At 37.5% G+C, this 25,159-nt stretch overlaps 1 protein-coding gene across 3 annotated transcripts in view; it reads left to right on the top strand.

The window, feature by feature from the left end:
- The window catches only part of Aff2 (AF4/FMR2 family member 2), a 482,974-nt gene extending 459,684 nt beyond the window's left edge, over positions 1-23,290 (top strand). For all 3 annotated transcript variants that reach the window (XM_027433386.2, XM_027433385.2, XM_027433387.2), the window contains 5 exons: positions 5,511-5,582; positions 5,934-6,027; positions 8,247-8,299; positions 14,766-14,956; positions 19,132-23,290. In XM_027433386.2, coding sequence (XP_027289187.1) covers positions 5,511-5,582; positions 5,934-6,027; positions 8,247-8,299; positions 14,766-14,956; positions 19,132-19,253 — 532 coding nt within the window. In that variant the 3' untranslated portion in view covers positions 19,254-23,290. The remainder of the gene's footprint in view (positions 1-5,510; positions 5,583-5,933; positions 6,028-8,246; positions 8,300-14,765; positions 14,957-19,131) is intronic.
- The last annotated feature ends 1,869 nt before the right edge of the window (positions 23,291-25,159 follow it).

The following is a 25,159-nucleotide window of genomic DNA, read 5'->3' as shown; positions in this document are numbered from 1 at the left end:
GTAAAAGTAAAGTATAATCATTTTATCATGTGGCATTTACTTACCTTTTGAAAACAAACTTGTGCTCTCCAGATTTCTATTAAGAGCCATGTTTTTAAAGACCTTCTGTTTGGGTTATTATTAAAGGAAGAAGGGGCTGGCAAGATGTCTCTGTTGGTTAAAGGTGACTGCTGCTAAGACTGTTAATGTTTGTTTGATCCCAAGGGCCCACATCCTGATAGGAAAGATTTGACTCATGCAAGTTATCTTTTGGTCTCGAAACATGGAATGTTGCATATGTGCAATAATACATAAATAAATAAAGCATTTTTAATTGGAAGGAGGAACTTTTCTAACACAAAGTCAATATTTAAGGTCATAAGTCTACAGAAGAATATTTTTGCATCTGGAATAAGAAATTCAAATACAGTGTTGGCAGAACTGAAGGTCAATAATAAATTAAGATAGTGGAGGAGAATATATTAACTATGTATATTATTGTATTCATATTGTGATGAAATTTTCTGATGTCTTGCTAGAGTGAAATGTATTGGAAATCAAAAAGTAAAGAAAAAGGAGTTAGAAGAAGAAATACTCACTCTAGTATTTTCCAGTGATTTTAAAGTCTTAGAAAAGGAAATTAAACTCTCGCTAAATAGTAGGCATGCACCACATTTCACTGCATGGGAAAAATAATCTTTTTTATATTAAGGATCATACCTAGACACTTCCTCTGGCTGTATAAGTACTCTGCCATTGAGCAATATCCACCAACCCCAAAATTACTTTCAGCTGAATAAGAAATTCTTTATCTAAGAGATTCTTATATTCTGTTCCTGCCAGCTCCATTTTTCAGCAATGCAAAACTTGCCTTTTACTATCATGCTTTTTCTACATAAACTGTTAAATAGCTTTCAGATATCTGTACAGAAGCCTTCAAACAAACATTGAACAGACATACCCTGAGAATTTTCCAAAGAAAGTATTCCAAAAAGCAAAAATAGAGAACTACTATAAAAAACATAGAATTAAAGTTTTTAAATAATTTTTAATTGTACAAAGTAAGACCTTTCACTATATTTTATATAGATCTCATGGTACTTTGCTCATATTGTCCCAACCTCCTTCTCTTTTCCCTTCTCCTTTCCTCTTCTAAAATAATGCTCTTTCACGTTTCATGTTATGTAACATAAAATATATAAAGAAAACAAATATTTGTGATTAATTTGCATGCAATTAAATCTAGTTTCTGTAAATGGAAGAGAATGTACATCATGATTTTCACCCCTTACCTTCTCTTGTTCCCATTATTCTCCCTTTACACAACATTCTCTTCATATATTACTGTCAGAAATTTTAGTTAGAGTAATAAAGGTTGATTCCAAGGAAAGATATAGTCTTGCCCATACTGTCACTCAAAATGTTTGTCTTAGAGCTATCCCAAGACATAGGAACCATAAAAAGAAAAATATTCATCTTCAGCTTATTTTATTGACCGTGGAAACCATCAGTGCCATGAGCTTTTGGTAGCTTTCAAGGAGAAATTGATTTCTCAGTCAAAAATACCTATAATTTTTGAAGTTATATAAGATAATAATTCTTGGAAAAGTATAATAAAAATTGATGGCAAAAGTGAATGAACAATGAACAAACAACTTGTGTTCCTTTAATCATGCAAATATGCAAATTCAAATGAACTGTGTTATGTTAACAAGAAAATATTACAATGCTCATACATCTCATTTTAGAAAAAAGTAAATTATATTGTAGGCCATTCTTCTACTGCTAAAGAGAATAGAAATTCATCATTGAAAACTGCAAACAATTTGAAATTATGTATAAAAAAGCAACAGGAGCACCACATGTATATCTCTGGACACAGAATTTCAACTTCTGAAAATATGAATTTCCTTAAGGGCATTTTTACAATGCAGAATTATTATACTTTTCCTTTTTTGAACAAAACAAACAAACAGCCCCTGCACCCACCCCCACACACAAATACTCCATAGCTTCCAAACAAGACAAGGAGGCAACTCCAGGAAAGTTAAAAGAACTATTGGGATTCTGTTCAATTAATGTTGATCTAAAAGTTTCTGTCTACTAAATAAAACAGTGGAATGGCAAAACAAATGAAAAAAGAAAATACATAACTTTATAATTAGAACACATACATATGTGTGTATGTGTATATCTATATATATACATATATGTGGATAGATAGATACACACATATGTATGTTTATAAAAACATTAAATAAGAAGTAAAAATAGTAATAGGGGAGTAATTAATTTTTAATTTTTATCATAGAACATTCAAAAATACTTTGCAGTCATTGACACAAAATAATGATGAAGTGTAAACAGTGACATGAAAATGTGAAATCATATTAATGTAAAATCATGGCCTTAGTGATTGGGGATGTCCTTCTGTTTCTCTTACTGGTTGATGAATAAAACACTTATTTCCAGTAGCCAGGCAGAAAGTGTAGGCAGGGCTCTCAGACCAGGAGAATTCTAGGGAGAGGACACAGAGAAGAGCTACCGGGAAGATGCCATGTAGCTACTGGAAAGGTAGGATAACCTGGCATTCTCCTGTAAGATAAGGCCATGTGGAAATACACAGTTTAATAGAAACGGGTTAATAATTAAGAGAGAGCTAGCCAATAAGAACCCTAAACCATCAGCCAAACAGCTATAATTAATATAAGTCCCTATGTGTTTATTTGGGGCTAAATGTCAATGGGACCAGGCAGTAAAGAAACTCTGAGCTCAGTGGTAGATGCTTGCCTATCATGTGGGAGGATCTTCAATTGCTGAAATGGGCCTGAAGACCTAATTCATTTCAACTCATTTTATTCCCAATAGAAATTCCTCTCATTACAAATATGCACATCACAGAAATTATGATAAATAAAAAATACAGAGAATGCAGAAATGAGTTCATACAAAACTGGGGAAATCTACAAGGAAAAAACATCCTTGGTGAAACATCCATGGATTTGATCTTCAGTACTTCAAAACACATAAATCATGCTGCATAATTATATACAAAGTACAATATTAGAAAAATGTGTATGCATGTAAATCAAAATGGAAGAAAAAAAGATTGTAGGTGTAATTGTGAAAGAGTAACATTGTGGGTCTTTTTCTTCTCTATGATTTTTTCTTTATTGCTTTTTTAGGAAAACATGTGCTCTTCTAAAAGTATACAAGCAGGGGCTGTAGAGATGGTTAAACAATTAACGGCACTTGCTGCTCTCACAAAGGACCCAGGTTCTGTTCCTAGCACACACAATGAAGGCTCACAGTTGCCTACAGCTCCAGTGCCAGGGCTTTCAACTGGCTTCCAGCCTCTGTGGGCTCTATGCATGCAGCATGTGGTGTACATAAACTTGTGCAGACACCCTCGAATATAAGAATAGCAATGCATAAAATTCACAACCCAGACACCAAATTTCATTCTGTGGCAAAAGCATGAAGCAAATCATTAAATAATTCTTCTAAAAATATTTTCCTTATTTGTAAAATACCTATGCTTTCACATTACATGATATATTAGTACTGACAGAAATATATTGTAGTGTAATCTTGGTGAAAGTCAATGGAGAATTAATTGGCATTCTCTCTAATGTCACTATTTTAAATTTGATTTTGAGGTTACTAAATACTCGTGTGCAATTGTAAGAACTAATAATAAGAATTCACGTACTTTTCACCAAATTTTCCCGAATGGCAACATCCTCTGTAGCTGAAATTCAGTATCACAACCAGGGCCCTGTCATTGGCATAATACATGGACTTCATCAGATTTCACCAAGGATGTTTTTCCCTTTTAGATTTCCCCAGTTTTGTATGAACTCATTTCTGCATTCTCTGTATTTTTTACTTATCATAATTTCTGTGATGTGCATATTTGTAATGAGAGGAATTTCTATTGGGAATAAAATGAGTTGAAATGAATTAGGTCTTCAGGCCCATTTCAGCAATTGAAAATCCACTATCAAGTCACTTTCAAATGTGGTTGTAATTAGGGAATGACTACAATATGAATACAGTGTATAGTAGTACAATATCATATGGAAGATATTTTTATTGCTCTCTTCCCAACAATATGCTGACTAGAGAGGGAGACTCCTGTTTTTTTTTCTTTCAAATAATTAGAGTTGTTCTGAGCCCTGGTAATCTACAATAGAAATGTATTTGTGAAAACAAGAATGTTCCACAGTGACTGACATTTCAGTAATCCAGCTGTCAAAGAAAGTTAGATACATTACATTATAAAAATACCACTTTTTGCCATTGTAACAACAGAAAGCACCTGCGTCAAATATGTAAGTCCTATTGCTGAAAATATTCACTCAACAGATTTTGAGAAGTTTTCATGAAAGCAGTACAGATAGCATGCTGAGGAAATATGAAGTCTTGAGTGGGGATAAGCCAGGGCCCCTGGTGCTCTGGAGAGGCTGTTATAAGTGGCAAGTAAGAGGACATGATAGGCTCTCTATTGCCTTCCATAAAGGAGGGCTAGCCCAGACAGCCTGCACGTGTACTTCATTTTTCTGCCACAGTGAACTCAATTACTTATTCTACTATAAGTACCTGTGAAATTGCTTTAAAGCTCAGAGGATGATTTTATGCAATGTATTGATTTCTCAAGACTCTGAATGTTCAGAATGAGATGTGCTCAACTAGAATGAAAAGAAAGAAAAGAGAACTACTTGATCTTTTATCACTGCAGCATAGAACAGTGACAATTAGAGAAAATGGAAAGGCAAATATACAAGCCCCATAAATTAGGGTTGCTTAGGCTTTAAAATGCTATGTAATTAGTTGTTTAACACACTCACCAAACATGCATGCATGTGTGCACTTTCTTTAAAGAACATGCACAAAGCTTGAGCCATTAGAAAAGAATTTTTACCTGATTGGGGGCTCCTTAGCCAATGTCAGACATATTTCTTTATTATGGACTCATCTGTCATAAAGTGAACTGAGAATGACATACTTGCCTACCTTGCATATAAAACCAATAATATTCTTTACCTAGCAAGCTTATAGAAACAATATTTTGCCAGCCAGCATTTATACATAGTCAGAAACAGGAACCCATAATTAAACTGGTTTTTGTAGAATTCAGTTCTTTTTCTTTTCTTTTCTTTTTCTTTTCTTTCTTTCTTTTTTTTTTGGTTTCTCAAGACAGGGTTTTTCTCTGTATTGCTTTGGAGGCTCTCCTAGAACTAGCTCTTGAGACCAGGATGGTCTCGAACTCACAGATATCCTCCTTCCTCTGCCTCCCAAGTGCTGGGATTAAAGGCTTGTGCCACCACCGCCCTGCTAGAATTCTGTTCTTGATGTCACATAAGGTACCATTATGGTGTGTGGATTATCCTTGTGTATATGGTTTGAGAAAAGGACTAGTCTGGCCTCTGCCTTAATGAAAAAGCAGAACGGCAAGTCATTTGGGCAATCGGAATTTTGAAAGAACAAGATCCCGCTTGAGTATTTCTTTTTTTTTTTTTCCTCTAAAGGTATGCCATGAGGCTGAAGAACTTTGCAAGCCCCTTGGCTTCTGATGGGGACAAAAAGCTAGCAGTATTATGGTGAGTTCCAAGGAGGCCACAAGAAAACTTTTGAAATGCTGCAGTGGGATGTGAGCACTCCACATTTACTTAAGCAGCTTACCCCAGATCATTATTCTGGCTTTCCGGTGAACTGTTAAAGGATAACTAATGGATTTCTTCAGTCACTGACTATGCATCTACACCCATTGCAATTTATACCCTTATCAAAGGGGATTTTAATAATTCCAACTTCATTTTCTAAGTGTCTTTATTTACACATTCCTCAATCTGAGATTAGACAAGTGACTGCAAAATCAGGATTTGTGATTTTAAGAGTGTATGGTCTTCATGAGGCACTGTTGCTAACTTAATCCTTTTATCCTCACCCAGCTACCGATGCTTGTCACTTCTCTATTTGAGGATGTTTAAACTGAAGAAGGATCATGCTATGAAGTACTCCAGATCACTGATGGAATATTTTAAGGTAATTCTTATTTTGTATGATTTGTCGGTAGAGGGTGATCAAAACCTTAATGAAACTTGCTAGGCATGTTACCATATGTCAAATAACTAAGAGAAAGTAGATACTGCCATAGGCCTACCCTCTTTTACTTCAACTGGCCACAGCCTTCTGATTCCCAAATGAGAAGGTACAGTAGTGCAAACAGCCTGTGGCAGTTGCTTGATTGTAATTATGGGAGATGTATTCTGTTTGCCATCAAGTTGGTCATAACTTGTGTCTGGGTGTATAACTACTCTCATTTTAAAAAGGCCAGCAAAGAAATCCTTCAGCAGGGACAGAAGTCACCATGGCTAACACTGACACGGGGTGAACATGTTTTACTTGTGGGAAATCTTGCAGTGCTGTGGTTTACGTTTAAGGAATTTGTATTTGTTGGTTAACAAAGGAAACAAATAGACAAAGTCATCCTCTAGGGAACTGGGGTTGTTTGTTTTTTTGTTTTTGTGAATTTACAAACAAACAAGAGATGCAAACTCAAAATGCAATGCCAATATTTGGAAGAGAACACACATAAAAATCCAAGCAGGAGCCTGGTACTAGTCTTAGCCAAGACTAAGCCAAGACTACTCTGTGCTCCAATATGACTTTTGTCTACTAACACTGGCCATAATTTAGAATTCAGCTGGTTTACTGCTCTTTCTTTTGTCCTGTCCTCAGAGGAAAATGACTTTTTGCCAAGTACATGAGGCCATTGGAGACACTGCATCTTGAGGTTATCTGGGTTGTCTGAAGTGAACTACATCATGACTTTGTAGCAAATATCATGTGGGTAATAGAGTACTGTGTATATCTGAATGATGATAGATGATGATAGTGTTAACTCAACTGGGAACGTGAGTAAGATCCCTAGTTACTATGTGGTGCCAATATAATGCTACAAAGCTAAGTGCTCATGTGGCTGAAAAGGTATCTCATACATCAACTCCCCAGTCCTTCCTTAAGTCTATCTTCTCACAGGGTACTGTAGAAGGGTGGATTTTGTATTTCATCAGGTATCTAAAATCCCTAGAGGGCCCATAAAACCAGAGTGTTGGGTCCCATCCCTCAAACAAGTGTTCTGGGCTAGGGCCCGAGAATGTGCTTTTCTAGCAACTTTCCAAGAATTCTCACACTGCTGGCTTTGTCATCTCACTGATAGCCACTGTCCTAATATCTCTCCCCTGTGTCCTGTCAGGAAATTGGAAAACATCAAACAGATGCTAAGTAACCCATCTGCCTGTGCATGTGTTGTGCTCATTTAGGTTTAAAACTGAATCAAGTCTACAGAATGCACACTATGTGCAGCTTTCTGTGATACCAGGGTAGCATTGAATTCTTACTGGACTCTAGAAAATGCTGATTCTCCCTCTCAAATACTCCTTTTCCAAAGGAGGCTGGACTAGAGGCCAGAAAGCAGCCTGTATCCAATTGTCAAGCGCAGCCCTGACTCAGACCTGTCACTATGAGCTTGATGCCCCTGCCCTGTCATGGTGGTGGTGTGCTGAATATCAGGTTTTCTCTAATCCACAAGAGTGTGGCTAGAAACAAACAAACAAACAACATCAACCCCTACCCCAGGAAGCCAGTACTTTAAATCAGCCAGATTCTGTCAGAGAAACAAGAGGAGGTTTTGAGTTCCAATTTCCATTGAAAGCAGCCCTGGACTATTACATTGCTAAACAGGGAAAACTGCCAGCCATGAAAATTTGCACATTAAGGCCACAAAAATCACAATGAGTCCTGAAAACAAACAAGCAAACAAAAATGTATTGCTTGGTTCTGACATCTTCCTTGGATATCAGACATTACAGTCAAACCTGTATCCCACGGGAAAAGTTTGCAACTAAAGTTAAAGGTGAAAAGCTTACTTGTACTCTGAAGGGCTTGTTTTGCAGAATAAATTTCAGATGAGGATAATTAAACCACTTCTTGGAGAACTGAGTCTGATTTCACTGGGCCTTTTAGTATATAAGATCTTTCATCAAGTGACTTTCATGGTCCTGATTGGAGCCCACTAATTATCCTAACCAGCTCTTTTCATCGAGTGTGTGTCGTGGTGTGCTGATGCGCACATACATCCAAGTTCTGCATCCCAAAATGCTGCAATCAATATTAATGTACTCTAAATCACACTTACATCTGTTTCTGAATTAATAAACACAAAATAGATGTCCTTATTTCCCTCTCTCTTTCCCTTTTAGCAAAATGCTTCAAAAGTCGCTCAGATACCATCTCCTTGGGTAGGCAATGGAAAGTAAGTATCCTACCAAAAAATTGCTTTTTCATGAAAATGAATGATTTGATATACCCCATGTATTTTGCATTGATTGCTCAAGAGTGAAGGACAATTTCAAGATGGCAGTCATTTTTTTTTTGTCCACACAGAATTCTTGCCAGACTTCAGCTGATGGAGAGACAGAAAAATTTCATCTGGTGTGGTTCCTTAAATATCTATAAAATAAATTATGACCATAAAATATCTGCAAATGGGATAGCAAGCCACATGCCATTTCTGGGAGGTGGGATAAATTTAAATCCACCTCAATGTTTTGTCAGTGATTCACTTGGTAATGAAAAGTCAATGAAATAATCATTGACTAATGTTAAGCGATGTTTAATACAAACAAAGTCATAATAGAGTTGAAAATGTGAAGGTACTTAGCCAATTATCTGGGTATTCATGAAGATTTTTATATCAATACTGAAACACTTTGACCTAAATATAAAATGATGTATTCTGAAGTGAGTGTAAGGACTCATGGATATCCCCAGACTTATAGCCTTATTTAGAATCTTATCTATTTAGGGTCCCTCCCCACAGATTTCACAACCCTACAGAGAGAGTCTGAGATAGACTCTTGCTATAGACCTGAGGCTGTACACATCTCACTGATTAAATGAACTGGACCCCTCTTCTTCTGGATTTGCCCTTCTCCCTCTTAATGAAAGGGGCCAAGTCTTATGCCAATTGGGGCCACAGAGGAGAGGATCCTTACAGAGGGCAATTATGAATCCCACTCTGTCTCCATCATGTGCCTTTGCTAACTTTCCTGACTAGCCATGTCACCTCTGGTTTCAAAAGTGTCCCATCCCTTCCAAGCCCCTTTCCTACCAGTATAGGAAGAAAAAGTAAATGTCAGTGGACACATTCACAATGAGCCTGTTATAACTGCTTTTGCCATTTTTATTGTCTCGAAGTTCTTACATCTTTCTGGGCAGTGGGGGCACATGCCTTTAATCCCAGCACTCGGGAGGCAGAGGCAGGTGGATCTCTGTGAGTCTGAGGCCAGCCTGGTCTACAGAGCGAGTTCCAGGACAGCCTCCAAAGCCACAGAGAAACCCTGTCTTGAAAAACCGAAAAATAAAAACTTCCATCTCAGATAAAAATGCCTTCTTCATGAGTAAAATGGCTTCTACTGTCACTCTATAAATATTTACAAAGTATACTCCAAAAGCAATGGGCCACTGCACTCTACTTTGAGATCATAAAACCATTCAGAGTGAGGTAACAGATCTATTTAAAACTACACATTAGCTCAATTACTGCACTAAAAGGAAGCACTGCTCCAATTGTTGAATTACATCTTATTCCTGACGAACGAGAAGGAAAGATGTTTCTCTCTCTGGAAGTTTAGAAAAATAAAAATAACCATTGAGAGGCCCAGAGAAAGCTGTTTTTCTCTGACCACAGAATAAAGTAAGGACAAGGAGAGGTGATCAGCTAGTAAAGAAGCACTGGGAATTTCTTTTCTTGAAATGGAAGGACTTGGAACACATTCTAAGCGTATGAGGTCATATTAAAAGATTCACACGGTGTTTCTCTAGCAACCACCGTCTGCACCAGTTTGGTTGACAGTAATGCTTTTAAATGAGGACACTCCAACTAATCACACAATGATGACATCATGTTTCATTGGCAACTACTTCCATTTGCTCCACACCAGGCCCTGTATGACAGATGGGATCTGAGATGAATTCCACATAATCTCTGTATCACAGAAGAACAGATTTAAGTGGAAGGAAGTCAAAAGTATAAACAAAAATCCTATGGAAGACAAGTAGAAAGAGTTTGGATGTTTGGACTTATCCAGACAAGCATTCTTTTCTCAAGACAATACTAGATATCCTGGCTTCCCAATTAGTAATAATGGTATGCTCCTTCAACAGACTCACAAAGCACCTTCCAGGCAGCACCAAAGCCTCCTCATGTGGCTAGTGATTGGAGAGTGACCTACCCAGAGGTGCTGCTGAACAATTTATTCTTGTATAAGACTATCACAGGAAAATACATGAATAGATGATTGAGAATAGATTTGTGGGAACTATCCTCTGTTGAGACTGTGAAAAAAATGTACAGAAAAGTAATTGGAGAAAAGAGAAGAAAAATACATTGTATAGGGTAAAGAAAAACTAGCAAGAATATTTTCTACCATAATACCTGTTTTGGGCTTTGTAGACCCAAGGAATAACTAAGTCATTATATGGAAGAAAAGGGCAGAGGAAGCAAATTTCCACAATGAATTTCCTGGTAAAATTTAAAATATAACAACAAAATACTTGTAGACATTTTGAACTATAACTTTATCAATGTGATTTTATATATATATATATATACATATATATATATATATATATATATATTGTATTTCAAACTTACTGTGTCCTCACATCAAGTTAATTGCAACTGCTTGTCTTTTTCAACCACTACTAATTAAAGGTCACATAGAAAGAGTTGGGCCATATAGACCCATAATAGAGAATTCTAGAAGTCATTATGTACAGAGGTTAAAAGAGCTAGACATGTTAATCTAAGGACATAGGGTAACAGCTAGGAGGCCAAGACAGTCTTTGGGACCTCTAACAGTGGAACCAGTCTTTAAACCTAGAGCACAAATGGACTTTGGGAGCGCATTCCCTATGGAGGGATACTATTGCAGCCCAGATACAGCAAGGAGGGCAAAGGCCCTCCCCCAAATTATATGACAGCCTTTGAAGGTCCCTGGTGGGGGGCCTCACTAACCCTGGGGAGGAGTTGGGGGATGGGTTCGGGGTGGTTGGTGGGGAACTTGGGAGGATGGGAGGGCAAAGGAATGGGGGAATGGATATGTAAATATGAGTAGTAATTTAAAAATTTAAATAAAAAATTTATAAACTTTTGAAATATAAAAAAGAGCTAGACATGCATCTCAAATGTCATAGAGAGATAACAAAAAGAAGGCGGGATAATAAGTGGAATTTGAAATTAGAAATTTGTTTGAAGGCTCCCTAAAAGCTGTTTCTATAGACACATGAGTGGTGAGTACTCTGTTGAAGGAATTAAAATGAAAAGTATTTTCTACTTGTGTGGGACATTGGCCAGTCCAAATAATACAAGGGCTCTGGTGGTCATTGTAGAAACCATCTGTATGAACTAAAACTACCTTCTCATCACGTGCAAGCTTGGGAAAGGCAATAGTGGTATGAACAAACTTAGGAATCTTAGGAGAACACTGAAAATCAACTAATCCACATACAAAGATGATGATAGAAGTGGGCACATGTCAGAAGAAATCTTTAGTCAAATACACAGAAAGACTGAGGTGGTGTGGTAGTTCTGATACAGAAAGAGCTTCAAAGGAAATCAGGCCTGTCATCAAATCCTGATGTTCTGTGTAATTTGCAGCATGGCCCTCAGGAAGAAGCCAACTTCTTTGAAGTCTTTTTTCCAATCTATGAGACAATGGCAAGTCAAACATCTGTGTTGGCAGGATGCTAGTGATAATAGTAATTAATCTCTAGGTCTATGCTCACTGTGCTGGTCAAAAAATCAAAAGACAACAACAAAACAACAGTGGCTATTGCTGCTGCCACAGTTATGGTTATTATCATTACCTCTTAAAATGAGAAGGCATGATCAATCTTGTTCCCAAAAATCTTACAGCTCTTATTCTGGACTTGCCCTGTTCTAGATTGCCAACACATGATGAATTTTTCTTCTTCACTAAAACAGTGTGTTCATGTGTATAGTGTATGTGTAAATGCATGTATACACATGTCTTGGAGACCAGAGATCAGTATCAGTTATCTTCCTCTAATCACTTGAAACTTTATTTTTTTGTTGTTTTTGGGTTTTTCAAGACAGGGTTTGTCTGTATTGCTTTGGAGCCTGTCCTGGAACGGGCTCTGTAGACCAGGCTGGCTTTGAACTCACAGAGATCCGCCTGTCTCTGCCTCCTAAGTGCTGGGATTAAAGGCATGAGCCACCATTGCCTGGCGAAACATTATTTTTGAAGTCAGAATCTTTTACTGAATCTGCAGCTCACCAATCGGCTAGGTTGGCTAGGTAAGGAGTCCCTGAAATCTACTTATCACCACTTTCCAGCACTGAAATTATGGGTGCTAGCCATCATGCCTGGCTTTTGAAGTGAGTGATGGGATCTCAACTCACCTACTTATGCTCACAGAGTAAGCACTTTACCCACTGAACCTCTCTCTAGCTCCCTTGTGTGTTTCTTTTAAATGAGGGGCCATTCATTTTTTCATTTGCCAAGAACCTATAGTATACCAAACATTCTGCCAATGCCTTTACAAGCAAATACCAATTATAGTATTGCAGATTGTTCTCTTTCTGTGTTGCAGAGCATTTTATTATGGTTACTAAATAAGGAATTTCAATTGATATTCTGTTACATGGCAGGCAATGTTCTAGAATGCTGTGGTATAGCATAAGATGAAAACCCTAATTCTGGTTTGTGCTCTGTTCTATTGGAAGAGAAAGATGATTTAAAAATAATATTCCAGTTTCATTTTCCTACATGTATCTATCAAGTTTGACCAGCAGAATTTGTTAGTTTTTTTGCCTTTTATCCTGTGTGTATTTCTGGCTTCTTTTTCAAAATGCAAGGTGCCCTGGGTGTGTATACTTATATCTAGGTCTTCAATTCTGACATTGATAAATGTGTCTGATGTTATAAGACAGTACCATGCTATTTTTACTGCTATATCTCTGTAGTATAGCATGAAATCAGGAATGGTGATACCCCCCACAGTTCCTTTATTGTTGAGGATTCTTTTGGTATCTTGTTGTGCATGCATGTGTGCACGCATCATGGGTGTGTTTGCAAATGATATCTAAGATTGTTTTTCAATTTCAATGAAGACTTGAGTTGGAATTTCAGTGGAGATTACAACATTCTGTAAGTTTCCTCTTTGAGGATAGACATAAGCATTGTATGTCTTTCTGTCTTCTTCAATTTCTTTCTTCAGCATCTTAAATTTTTTTATTGTGTAAGTCTAGATTATGGTTAATTGCATGGAAGAAAATAAGCAAGACAAAAATGTCCAAAAATTCCTGGAGCAAGTGAAACAACAGTACAGTCTTGACTAAGTTTTTGGCAAAGGAAGATGGATCGGGCCACGGAATATCTGCAACTGAGAATTCAAAGCAAGAAGTAATGGGAGGGAGCATGTGCCCCATGAGATCAAGGGAGAGCAAGGGGAGAATGTGATGATTTGCTACAATTACATTGTATATAATGAGCAAATCAGGATAATCAGAACTTCTTGTTCCTAAGTATTCACTACTTCTGTTTGCTGGTAACCTTAGAATTCTTCTCCTTAAAAAAAAATGGAGTAAGTTCTTATAAAAATTATACTTGCCCTACAACTTATTACTCCTATGTAAATAACTGGATTCTGAACCAGTTGTCAAATTATCCCATCTTCTCCTTCTTATCCTATATTAACTGTGATTCTACTAGGTACTTCTATGAAATCTATTTTTTAGCCTCCATGTGAATGAAAACAGACGTTTCAAGATGTATGAGGCAAAGAAACATGCTTTACTTTTTTCCTTATGACTTACAGACATGATAGAAAACACTGAATCCAATCTGCTATTTCAGTGTAAGAAAGTAAGGCCTGTCAAGGAGAATGGGCACGCTTGGTCATACATAGTAAATTTGTGGTAGGATGTGGTTAGAATCCTAGCACCTATATTTTCTTTTTCAATATGTGTCTCCTGACAGCTTTGCCATTTTACTCTAGAGATGACAAATGAGAATGTATGGTTTTCTAGCTATAAATTAACATTTAAGACTTAATGATAATCACTAAAGAAACTGATTATAAAATGACAGGTGTGACCTATGATGACAAATAATTTCATTTTTATATTACTAAGTAGCCCTTTTTGCTAATGTTCCTTGGCTTAGCAATCCTCATATCCCATCCCTGACTTAAGAATAAATCATGCTATGGAGAACCAGGAAAATATTTCAGAAATCATAAACATGGTGGGAAAACCTTAGCATGTTCTTTAACCACACAAATATATAGCAAATTTGAAGATCGACCTTCCTACCAAGAATAGAACATATCATAAGATAGACTCCATTTGCAGAAATACCTGAACTTTCCCTTATGTCTGTGGGCATAATCTATGTGTATCTGAAGAATAGGAGTTCAGCTGCAGTTGTTCATAGAACTTGTCAATAGCACTTCAGCATCTTGGAATATGAGATCCATTTCCCCAAAAATGTAAGTGTCTCTAAGCTGTGAGCAGACACAGACTCTAAGAAACCTTGGAGATGCTTTGTGAATCACACCAAACTTCACTCTGGCTAGTGGTATTCTGAAGAGATTCCACTGTGACAAGGGATCCTTCGTGCTTTATGAATCCAAAACCATGGTATCACTCTTCCCTACCAATTTAACCTGGCCTATCTCTTTCCATTCTCCAGGAATACTCCATCGCCAGTGTCTCTAAACAATGTTTCTCCCATCAACGCAATGGGGAATTGTAACAACGGTCCTGTCACCATCCCGCAGCGCATCCACCACATGGCTGCTAGCCATGTCAATATTACCAGTAATGTGCTCCGGGGCTATGAACACTGGGATATGGCTGACAAACTGACAAGAGACAATAAAGGTATAATGATCTGTTCCATTCTTTGCTTAAGAATGAGGATGCAGTCATTTATGCTTTGAAGGACTAGATCCCTTGTACCTGATTGTCTTATATTATGCAGTTCTGATTTCTATGTCTTAGTTAAGAGGAAGTTAGCTTAGGGCTGACATAGTGACATATTTTTACATTTAGAGTGAGTAAAGTCCTAAATATTTATTCTCATTTAAGCCCTGTAAGCACGTGTTATTTTAAGAATCTCACTCAATGACAAGGTTCATATAGAGAAATGGTTACTAAGGCAAAAAGGAGTGATTCAAAAATTAATTAAGATCCTGTTGTCTTTTGTTTGTTTTTTAGAGGTGAGGTACAACTAAGGTCATGTACCTTCATTATACTTATCAGCTACAGATGAATATATAACAACACAGTTTGCATTCCAAACAAGGACTAAACATCAGCGAGGATTTCTTCACACACTGATAGGACTATCAAGGTCCTATTTATAGAAACACAAGATTTGCCACAGAACAAATGTAAAGGACACCTTGTTTCACAAAGGTCAATAATCATTGATAACTTGTGCTACCATCTGTGACCTCAGCCGTCATTTAGACTCTAAATAAAGCCTTACCAACCTAATATAATCAGGAAGTAAAACCAAAATCACACTTTTACTCTGGCCATTCATTTGCAGTGGTTCTTACTAGTCCACTAATTATAGAATGGCCAGCTGCAAACAAACTTATGAGGATCTATTAGAATAAACCATGAAATAGGTAACAAACAGGCTAGAGTAATAGAAGTATGACCAGTAATGGGGAGCAATTAGCCTCCTCCACAATCTAGGTTGCTTGGAGCAGACATGGGTTTTGCTAGTTCCTGAGCAGTTATGTGAATTTCCAAAGGTCAGGATGAGGATCACACACACACACACACACACACACACACACACACACACACACTCACAGAGAGAGAGAGAGAGAGAGAGAGAGAGAGAGAGAGAGAGAGAGAGAGAAACAGACAGAGACAGAGACACTCTTGGCTTCCACATATACACAAACACATGTGCATCCCAAAACAACTGTGTAAACATAGAAATGCATTCATGTATATGCAGCACACACACACACACACACACACACACACACACACACACACACACACACACACACACTTCTATGGCCACCAAAGCTCATTTCATAATTTGAGACATTGACTGTGAGCCTGCTATTGACTTGTAATAAGTCCTAAGAATATATACTTGTAGTTATATCTGTTTGTACAGACTCCTATATCCTATGTACTACTCTATTTAGCTTTTGTTGTCTTGTTTGTCCTCATTTTATAGCGGAAGACACTGAGCACTAAGGATATTTGAGGCTAAAATATTTGCATACTCTTCCCTCTCAATCTCCCTCACCCTAGGGTTTTTCTGTGTAGCCCTGGCTGTCCTGGAAATCACTCTGTAGACCAGGTTAGTCTTGAACTCACAGACATCTGCCTGCCTCTGCCTCCAAAGTGCTGGGATAAAAGACTTGTGCCACCAGTCTTTTAATCAGAGCTATTTAAGTTTGCTAGAAGCATCAGATATTTTTAATGTCAAAGTACCTGATTCCAGAATATGAATTCAAAGCAATAGGTTACTCTTCCTATCTAGAAAGCACATTCAGTAGCATGTGTTTAGAGACATTTGATGAAAATCTTCAACTCAGTTATCTGAACAAAGGCAATCCTTATGTAGTCTCCTTTCCTGAATTCTGGAAACCCAGATACAACTAGGCCCCCACAAAAGCTCTACAACTGCAAGCAAAGACCTGGGCATCTTAAGATATGTCTGGTTTATCTTGTTATAATCTGTCTCATTTTGCATTTGTCATTTGAGGAAGATTCGATATTTATGGATTTCCTTTTAAAATTGCATTCACTTTCAAAATCTGTTCAAGTAATTTCTTCTAAATCAACCGTGGAACTTTCCAGGAGCAGTGATGACTGTGCTGATACTAGGGTGAAATAGTGCTAATCTTGTCATTAGCGTAGCCTGCCACGTAGTTGCTAACTTCTCTGCCTAATATTGAATGAAAACAACACTATCACTGTGCCAGCAGAGAGAGTATGTGCTGGTGACACTGCCACTGGGCTTGGCAGTGGACTAGGAAGAGACTCTACTTTGGAATTTTGTGTTCACAACTTGGAGCTTTGCACACAGGTCATTTATGACCTGCTTGGATTTGAGGATTCTTCTAGTATCTACCTTGCATAAGTAGAAATTCCATTACTTAGGAGCTTCTCTTTGGATAGAAACTCTACATCCCATTCAGACAACTATGTAGTTAGACTTTCTCACAGGGAGTTGTGTTATGGATAATGAGCAGTGTTGGCTGTTTTGGTAGAAACCCTCTATCCCTGACACTGCCTCCCCATTCCTGCAAATGCAGATAGCTTATTACAGAAGGTTCTGGTGCTGAAACAGGCCAAAGGGCTGATGCTATCCTCTGCCCTTTGATCCAGAGGCCCTACTCCCTACCTGCCCTAGCTACATATATTACTCCATTGAAGTGGTCATTAAAATAGTGACCTGGCAATTTAATTTAAAATGTCAAAGACAGCTTTTCCAAGAATGTTCAGATGATGTCTTAGCTCACATAAGGCTCACATTCATTCAGCAATGACTAGTTCTTTAATGTTTTCCTTAGTATTGTATTACCAAAGAAAATATTTTAGATGCCAGAAGTAATTTACTCCTACAAGAGCAGAAATTCCTTTTATTACATTGCCCAGGTTAAAAAGTATCATATATGAAATGAAGTTGATACCTGGCAAAGGAACCCATTTGTTATATATAATATAAAGAGTAAATGCTTTCTTCAATGAAATATCATTTGCTGAGCAATCAAGTACATGTAACCTATGTATAGAGTTTGATTTCCAAGAAGGCAGAAGAACACCTCAGCCACTTTAGGATGTCTCCAGTCCCACCCCTGCCCTGCACTTAGATTCCTCATTCTCACCCAGCACAGGCATGATTTCTTGTGGAAGGCTGACTCTGCCCTCCCTGTGGGAATATGACAACAAAAAATGCCAGTGAACCCTCTTGGGACAAGGTGTCAGACAAGTCATGTGGGACAAAGAGGTACTTAGGGAATTTTTAGACAGCATACAGTCTTTTTCACATACACTCCCCCCCCCCAAATCAGACATTCTAGTCACACAGGTGAGTAGTGGGCTATCCCATTTCACAAATCAGTCAGAAGTAATCATGTCCAAATGTATGGTGGAAGTTGGCATGTAGTGGATACTTGCAGGTCATTTTCTACCCCAAGAAATTGGTAGCAAAGCTTCCTACCTCCGATTCTTCCAAGATATTTATTTAGCTCTGGATGACAATGGCCATAATTGATGCTTAGGTTCACTTGAGTTTTCTATACTCTGCCAATAAAGATCAAAAAAACAGTTCATTTGAACCAAAAGAAAATATATTTTCAATTTAATAGCATATAAATAAAAACTTTTACATTACAGAAATTATGATGCTTATCAGGATCTATTTATTGCATTAGGAAGCTTTCATTAAAAAGTTATAACATATAGTATATAAAATATTTAACTACATTTATGTGGTTTTGTATATTCTACAAACAAATATATTCTAATATATTTACAGAAATATGTTGCCAAATATGTGTGTTTGTGAGAGAGAGAAATCATGTAACAAACATGTTCTCAAACGTGCTGTTTGAGAAAGGATAGAGTAATTTTAAACAAATACTTACCATGAATTAACAGATTTAAATGAGTTTTGTTTCACTAATCACAATAACACAAATATTGTGTTGTCAAGCTTTTGGATTTCAATAAACATAAATTTATTATATATATATATATATGTATGTATGTATATATATGATATATATATATATATATGTGTGTGTATTTCATAAAGATGGATGGATGGATAGATAGATAGATAGATAGATAGATAGATAGATAGATAGATAGATAGACAGATGGATAACTTTGGTTGCCTAACAAGCCCTTTACATTTTTGTTGAATGAAGGAGTAGATGAATAGGTGGATGAACAAATGAATAAATGTTTCAATGACCAAATAATTACGGTATTAACTAAAGCTTTTTAATCTGAAGCATGGTTCCATGATGTTAAATCAAGGCTTGACCAAGTACTGCTCTGATTTTCAGAATTCTTCGGCGATCTGGATACACTGATGGGGCCTCTGACCCAGCACAGCAGCATGACCAATCTAGTTCGCTACGTTCGCCAGGGACTGTGTTGGCTGCGCATCGATGCCCATTTGTTGTAGAGGGCACTCTCCCAACTCTAGCATTACCGCCCATACCCCTACCTGTACCAGTGCCTTGATGGTCACTGGTGGAACTCCACTCATTTGGGAAAGTTCTCTTTCATTATGTTTGTTTTTATGCATTTTTGATATCTGTGAAAACCTGAAGTCATTGTTAGTGGACACTACAGCTTGAGAGAACTGTATGTTTTATTTTTCCATATTTGATATGCATTTCTCATATATCATTATTTTTGTGCTTTATGGAATGAAAATCCCTAAAATATTGATTTAAATCCACATGATTCAAAGCAAAGAATGACAAGCACATGTGATGATGAGAGGTTCCTGAGAACCCAAACAAGCGGTCTAACATACATATGAACAAGGGACCTGCAGAGATTTCAGCAGTGGCCATTCCCCAAACTATATTCTTGGGTCCAGAAAAGAATGTATTTCAGAATCCATTGTTAAACAATATCTGTGGTTCGCACAGACTAAATCTTCAGATGAGAATCTCCATTATCAAAACTCACAAAGATTTGATAATTTAACTACATTATAAAATCAAGAGTAGCAAGAAAAGAACAAGCATAAGAATTCTACTCTTGCAATGACACAACCAGAAGACTCTTTCATTAACATCCTGTTCCTGATTACCTATCTTCCTACTATTTTAGTGGTGAGAAGGAGAAGTAACATTTGGATACTTTTTGGCATCAGGTCAACTACTTACCTGGGATTCTCTTTGTGCAAAGCTCCTTTTACAAGGAGCAGTTTGGGAGATGCACATCTTAGTCATCAAAATATCACATTCATCTTAGACTTGAGAAGTCAGACTGGACTGAAAGACAGCCCTCAAAGAAATACATGCCTCTGCCTCATTTGCAGTCAGTAGGCAAATCCTTAACATCGAGTGTTTTGATAGATTTGCATATCAAATGTGTGAAATCAAAAGTCAAGTTATCACTTCCTAGAATTAATAATGCACAATTAATTTCCTAGTGTCCTCTCTATCTGGACTTTCCAAATATTATCCATAATTTCTATTTTCTAGAACTTTTACCTTTCCCCACTCCATTATTATTTCTTCCAGGAGATCTTAGCTAAAATACAATCATTGATTTTTATTAAAGTTTATATTATTATAAGTTATTTACATGAAAATCAGAAAGAAAACACTAAACTCTGTAAGTAAGACATAACTTTTCTTTTTAAATTACAAAAATCTTGGGGTAGTGCTTCACCCTGGTATCCTTACCAAAACTGTTTAGGAACAGTCCACCTAATTTGGATCATTTCCTTGTGAGTTATACATATCTCTCCTGCTGATCCTCTACATTCATTTTACGTCCCTAAACATCACCCTGTAAATATCATCTTTAGTGTTCCAGCTCACCAGAAAAAATCTCAGCTAGAGTAAACACTATGCATTCATTAGTTACTTCTAATTGCCTGCTGACATATAATTCCATGTAACCTTTAATCTGCTGAGTTATTGAATTCTCTTCACTAAGTTATGACCAGATAAATAATAGATATGTACATGATAGATGCAAACTTGTATGATTTCTAAAGCAAGTCATGCAGGTCTGTGATAAAAACAGCAGGCAATCACTCTGTACTCTCATTTGAAAGGTGAGGTACTTCCCCAGTTGCAAAAGAGCCAGATTTGAGTTCTGCTCTGATCATATTTGAGTTTAAGGCCCTTTGTTGTATAATAAAGTTATGGAAGTTGCATTCCATTGGCTAATGCCCTGCTGTTTCTACAGGTGATACGTATACCCTAGCAGCTGAAGCCTAAACTTTTTATGCTCCCAAGGTGGTTGAGCTTTAAGTCTACAGTTTCAGCAACAACACTTACATAAGCACACACACACACACACACACACACACACACACACACACACACACACACACACACGAAATCTAAACCTTTTCTATGCCTCTTAAATGAGGAAAATGAAAACGTGAAAGACAGAACACCCCAAATGGGTGTCACATGAAAAAAATGAGCTGATGACTTTGTAGTAACTCCAGTTCTCTGTTTTCCAAGGCTTACCTGGAATCTTTCCTGGTTATTGCTGAATAATGAAGCCTACTGGATTGACTTGTAAATTAAACCTAGTCCACAATCCTAGACCATCATAGATTTACATACAGATTCTTTCTGAAATTTAGTTCCCAGAAACTAGAAATTAGAGTGGTAGGGGCAATTTTCCATAGAAACAAGCATATTGCCACATAGGGAAAAGACTTGTAGCTCTAGTTTCCATAACTTGTTTTATCTTCTTATATACAACAGGGAGGCAAGATGATACTCTGTCATCTATGGTGGCTGAATATAAAGTGTCATGTCAGCAGTATGATTATCAAATGTGACAACTGAGCTCTGGATCACCACCTGGTTATTTAGTAGACCCACTTGTAGAAGTGAATTAAACATGGAGGATGAGTGAATTATCTTCCTAACCCTGGAATGGGGTGTCTTTGGTTTCCTTATTAAGAATTGTTACTGTTTTCTAGGCACTCTGGTAATCACACTACAAATGGTGATGTGCATCATGGGTGTGCAGCTATCTGCATGACTGAAAGGTTGAGGACTTTGTCAAGGGAATCTCTTCAGTGTACCAGTTTAGTGGGAGGGATATGAGAAACATGGAAGGCAGTAACAGATTGTGCCTCTGGAATATTGGTGGAGGCTTAGTGAGCCACATTCAAACAAGTCTGTGCAGGTGTGGTGATGCGCAGAGTAAAAGACAGCGCCCCCCAAACAAATACAAGAAACTAGCACAGCCCTACAACATGACATAGGTAGGGCCAGCACTATGCCTTCATTTATCACACAAGCTCCAACCGTAGAGAGTCAGACAAGTTTGTGTTATGATATTGGCTTGGTTTTGTATCTTTAATTAGCTTTGGATTTTTTAGTGGTTTTGTCATATTACTGTCTGAGTTTTGTAGGTAGGATTAATTTGAAAAGAGTTTGATAGTGTGGTCCTTGGGGTAGAATTTACATGTAAGCATGTTGTTAGCCAGCCTATAGACTGTTAATTGCCTATTAATCTCATTGGGAAAACTAGTAGTTTTACATTCAGATGACATAATTGGAAAAAGGAGACTAGCTTCTGCAGCTTTTTAAGTAGTTAAGGTTGACATGTCTTTTTTCTTTCATATAGTGAAATGAAAAGATCCAAATCTTTAGTCAAAAGTAGCAAAATTAGATACCATTGCCTAAAATGTGTTTTCTTAAGTTTCCAAGTGGATGGATGGTTAAACACATTGGATTTGGTCTGCATTGGAAAGATGCTGGTTCTACTGTACCTGAAGCTATCTAAATCAGATTTCGGTTTATCCAAAGTTGAATCCCGGAGGTTGAAGTTAGAGTTTGAAGTTGAAAATCGCTTTTGAAGGCAGACTCCATTAAGTAGTGAGGGTGAAGCCCTTACTTCCTTCTCAACAGACATAATAAAATTCACCTGCATGAGTTAGCAGGTGGGAGAACCAAACTGGATCACTGGGTAGGACTACTCAGTAAAGCAATGAACTGCTTGCTTAGAGAAGCACCACTGTCCCCATTGAGAAAAATGTGTGGCAAATTGAAACAGCTACACAATATCAAAGCAGTGGGTGATTCAGTGCCCCAAACTCAACTCTGTGGGGAAGAACATTGAGCCAGTTGTCAGTGTTCTGTTACAACTGGCAAACTCAATTCTTTGTCATTGTTGTTCTTGTTGTTCTTGTTGTTGTTTCGCATTTCCACTCGCACAGCCTTATTCTCATAATTAAACTCTGATTCATTCTCTTTGGTGTTAGCAAACTCCAATGACAGAAATGGCATCTGTGTATTGATAATCAGCATTTACCCTGGCAGGGGACTAATCAGATAGGCTGGTCTCAGACGTTAATTCTACTATCTGATATTTCCAGCAAAAGAGAACGTGTTAGTTCCCTTTCCATTCCCCTCCTCATGAATCTAGAAGCCCTCTGTACCAAGAGCATCACATTTTTCTCTGTAATCTTTTAACAAAAAGAAAACTGCATTGTGGGGAGGGCAGAGGGGGTGTGGGTGGGGGGTGGAGGGGGGGGGGAAAGCCCTTGGAGGCCAGACTGCAGTTCTTGCCCCTTCCTGCTTCTGACATAAAATGTTAAAGAATCATTTATAGTGCTCACACTGGGTTAGGGGACACTGAACTGCTTTTCAGATCCATTGTCAATCATTCTTCTGAGATTGGAGCTTTGCTGTTTCATTAACTGTGCAGTGTAGACTAATGGTGTTTAATAAAATCATTCAAAATTGCAAACTCTATTGCCAATGACCTCTGTTTTCTTGGCTGTTTGATTGTGTCAGACTTTGAGGAGGGAAGGGGAAAGCAAGAGAAACCTGCTAATGGGCTGGTGGTGGGATGCTGCAGCAGCAAATCCAGGCCTGCTTGCATGCAAGCAGTTGCCTGTGAGCAGTAGCATGCAGAAAGGCATGCAGACCCTCCTGAAAAATGGCCGGGTGTATGCTTTCATCTGAGGATACCTCATTCATATGAAGAATTATTGTTTGTCAATCTCCAATCCAGAAGCCAGCTGCCTTATCCAGAGGGATTCCAATGTTTTACCTAGTTAGTTCTGTCCAGTATCACTTATGTGGCTACAAAACACACATGTCTCAGTGTAGAGCCCAACATGATGATAATAACCAAAGCTACCCAAATGTGCATGTCCTTCTGTGGCTTTTCAGAGCTTTAACTGCAGAAAGCAAAGTTGGCAAAACCTCAAGATCCTGGGTCGATACTTGGACCTTTTCTGTACCACCTTTACCAAATAGTTAATGCAAAGCACCTCAATTTTAGCATTTTCCAATTCACACAGTGGAAATGTTAACACTATAGCTGATAACAAATTAACAACTATGGCCTCACTGAAAGGAAACTTGGGAGGGATAAATACTATCATTTCCTGTGAACCAAGCTAGCTCCAGCAAATTACTTGATATAGCCAAAGTGAGCTCATGTTTCATACATTTGTTTATGTGCATCCTCACGCCCATGGCCACTTTAATAACTAAAACTATTGTAGAAGCTGAAACATGAACTAATATACCAACGTAGTTCATTAATGAGAAGGCCCTGGTAGATGGGAAATTCTGGAAGCTAACTTTTAGTCTGGAGCTGGCTAGACAGAATGAAATCCTCAACATTTGACAACACAGATAGATCAGTGCACAGGTATTTTCTCTGCACTCCAAAGATTACATGGAAATGAGACTAACATTTAGAAAACTACCATAACTCATTTTTATAATTTAAAGGCTACAAAGTTAGCTTGCCAATACTAGTTTTCATTCTCTAAGCAGAGTTTCTAATTGTTTAAATGTAATTTAAATAAACCAGTTACAGAGTCTTGGTGAAGAAACACAATTCAAGAGTAATTGTTTTTTATTGCTCTATGGAAACACAGCAATTCTGGCATATGCACATTGTTGACCATATGACTTTTACTCCAGCTAAACCTTTAAACATGTGTTCATAGTTAAGTCTCTACTCACCATCCTAGCTCTGAATCCAAACAAGAATAGCAACAACTACAATTCCAAAATGACAGTTCTTTTTCAGCAGTTAGGAAGAAAATTAAGGTCACTAACAAGAAAACATAATCTACACTTTTTCAAAGAAAATAAAGCTTTCATTAAATATAAACATGACTTTATTAAATCTTTACTACAAATCATCTTGAGAGTTAACAGAAACACCCAAAGAACCACTTCTCCTGGGCCTACACATCTTCTGCAGTTAAGAGCTTTGTATAAAAAAAAGATTGAAAAACTTGAATTAATATCTTACTATTCTTTAACCAGTACCATATTCTGTCTGAGATCAACCCAAACTTGTAAGTGATGCATGTCTTGCTCATACTTCCTGGCCTTTGTGTCATTT

Source organism: Cricetulus griseus, chromosome X (genome assembly GCF_003668045.3).
Source record: "Cricetulus griseus strain 17A/GY chromosome X, alternate assembly CriGri-PICRH-1.0, whole genome shotgun sequence".
In the NCBI taxonomy this organism is placed as follows: domain Eukaryota; kingdom Metazoa; phylum Chordata; class Mammalia; order Rodentia; family Cricetidae; genus Cricetulus; species Cricetulus griseus.
This window is presented reverse-complemented; position numbering and strand designations above follow the sequence as displayed.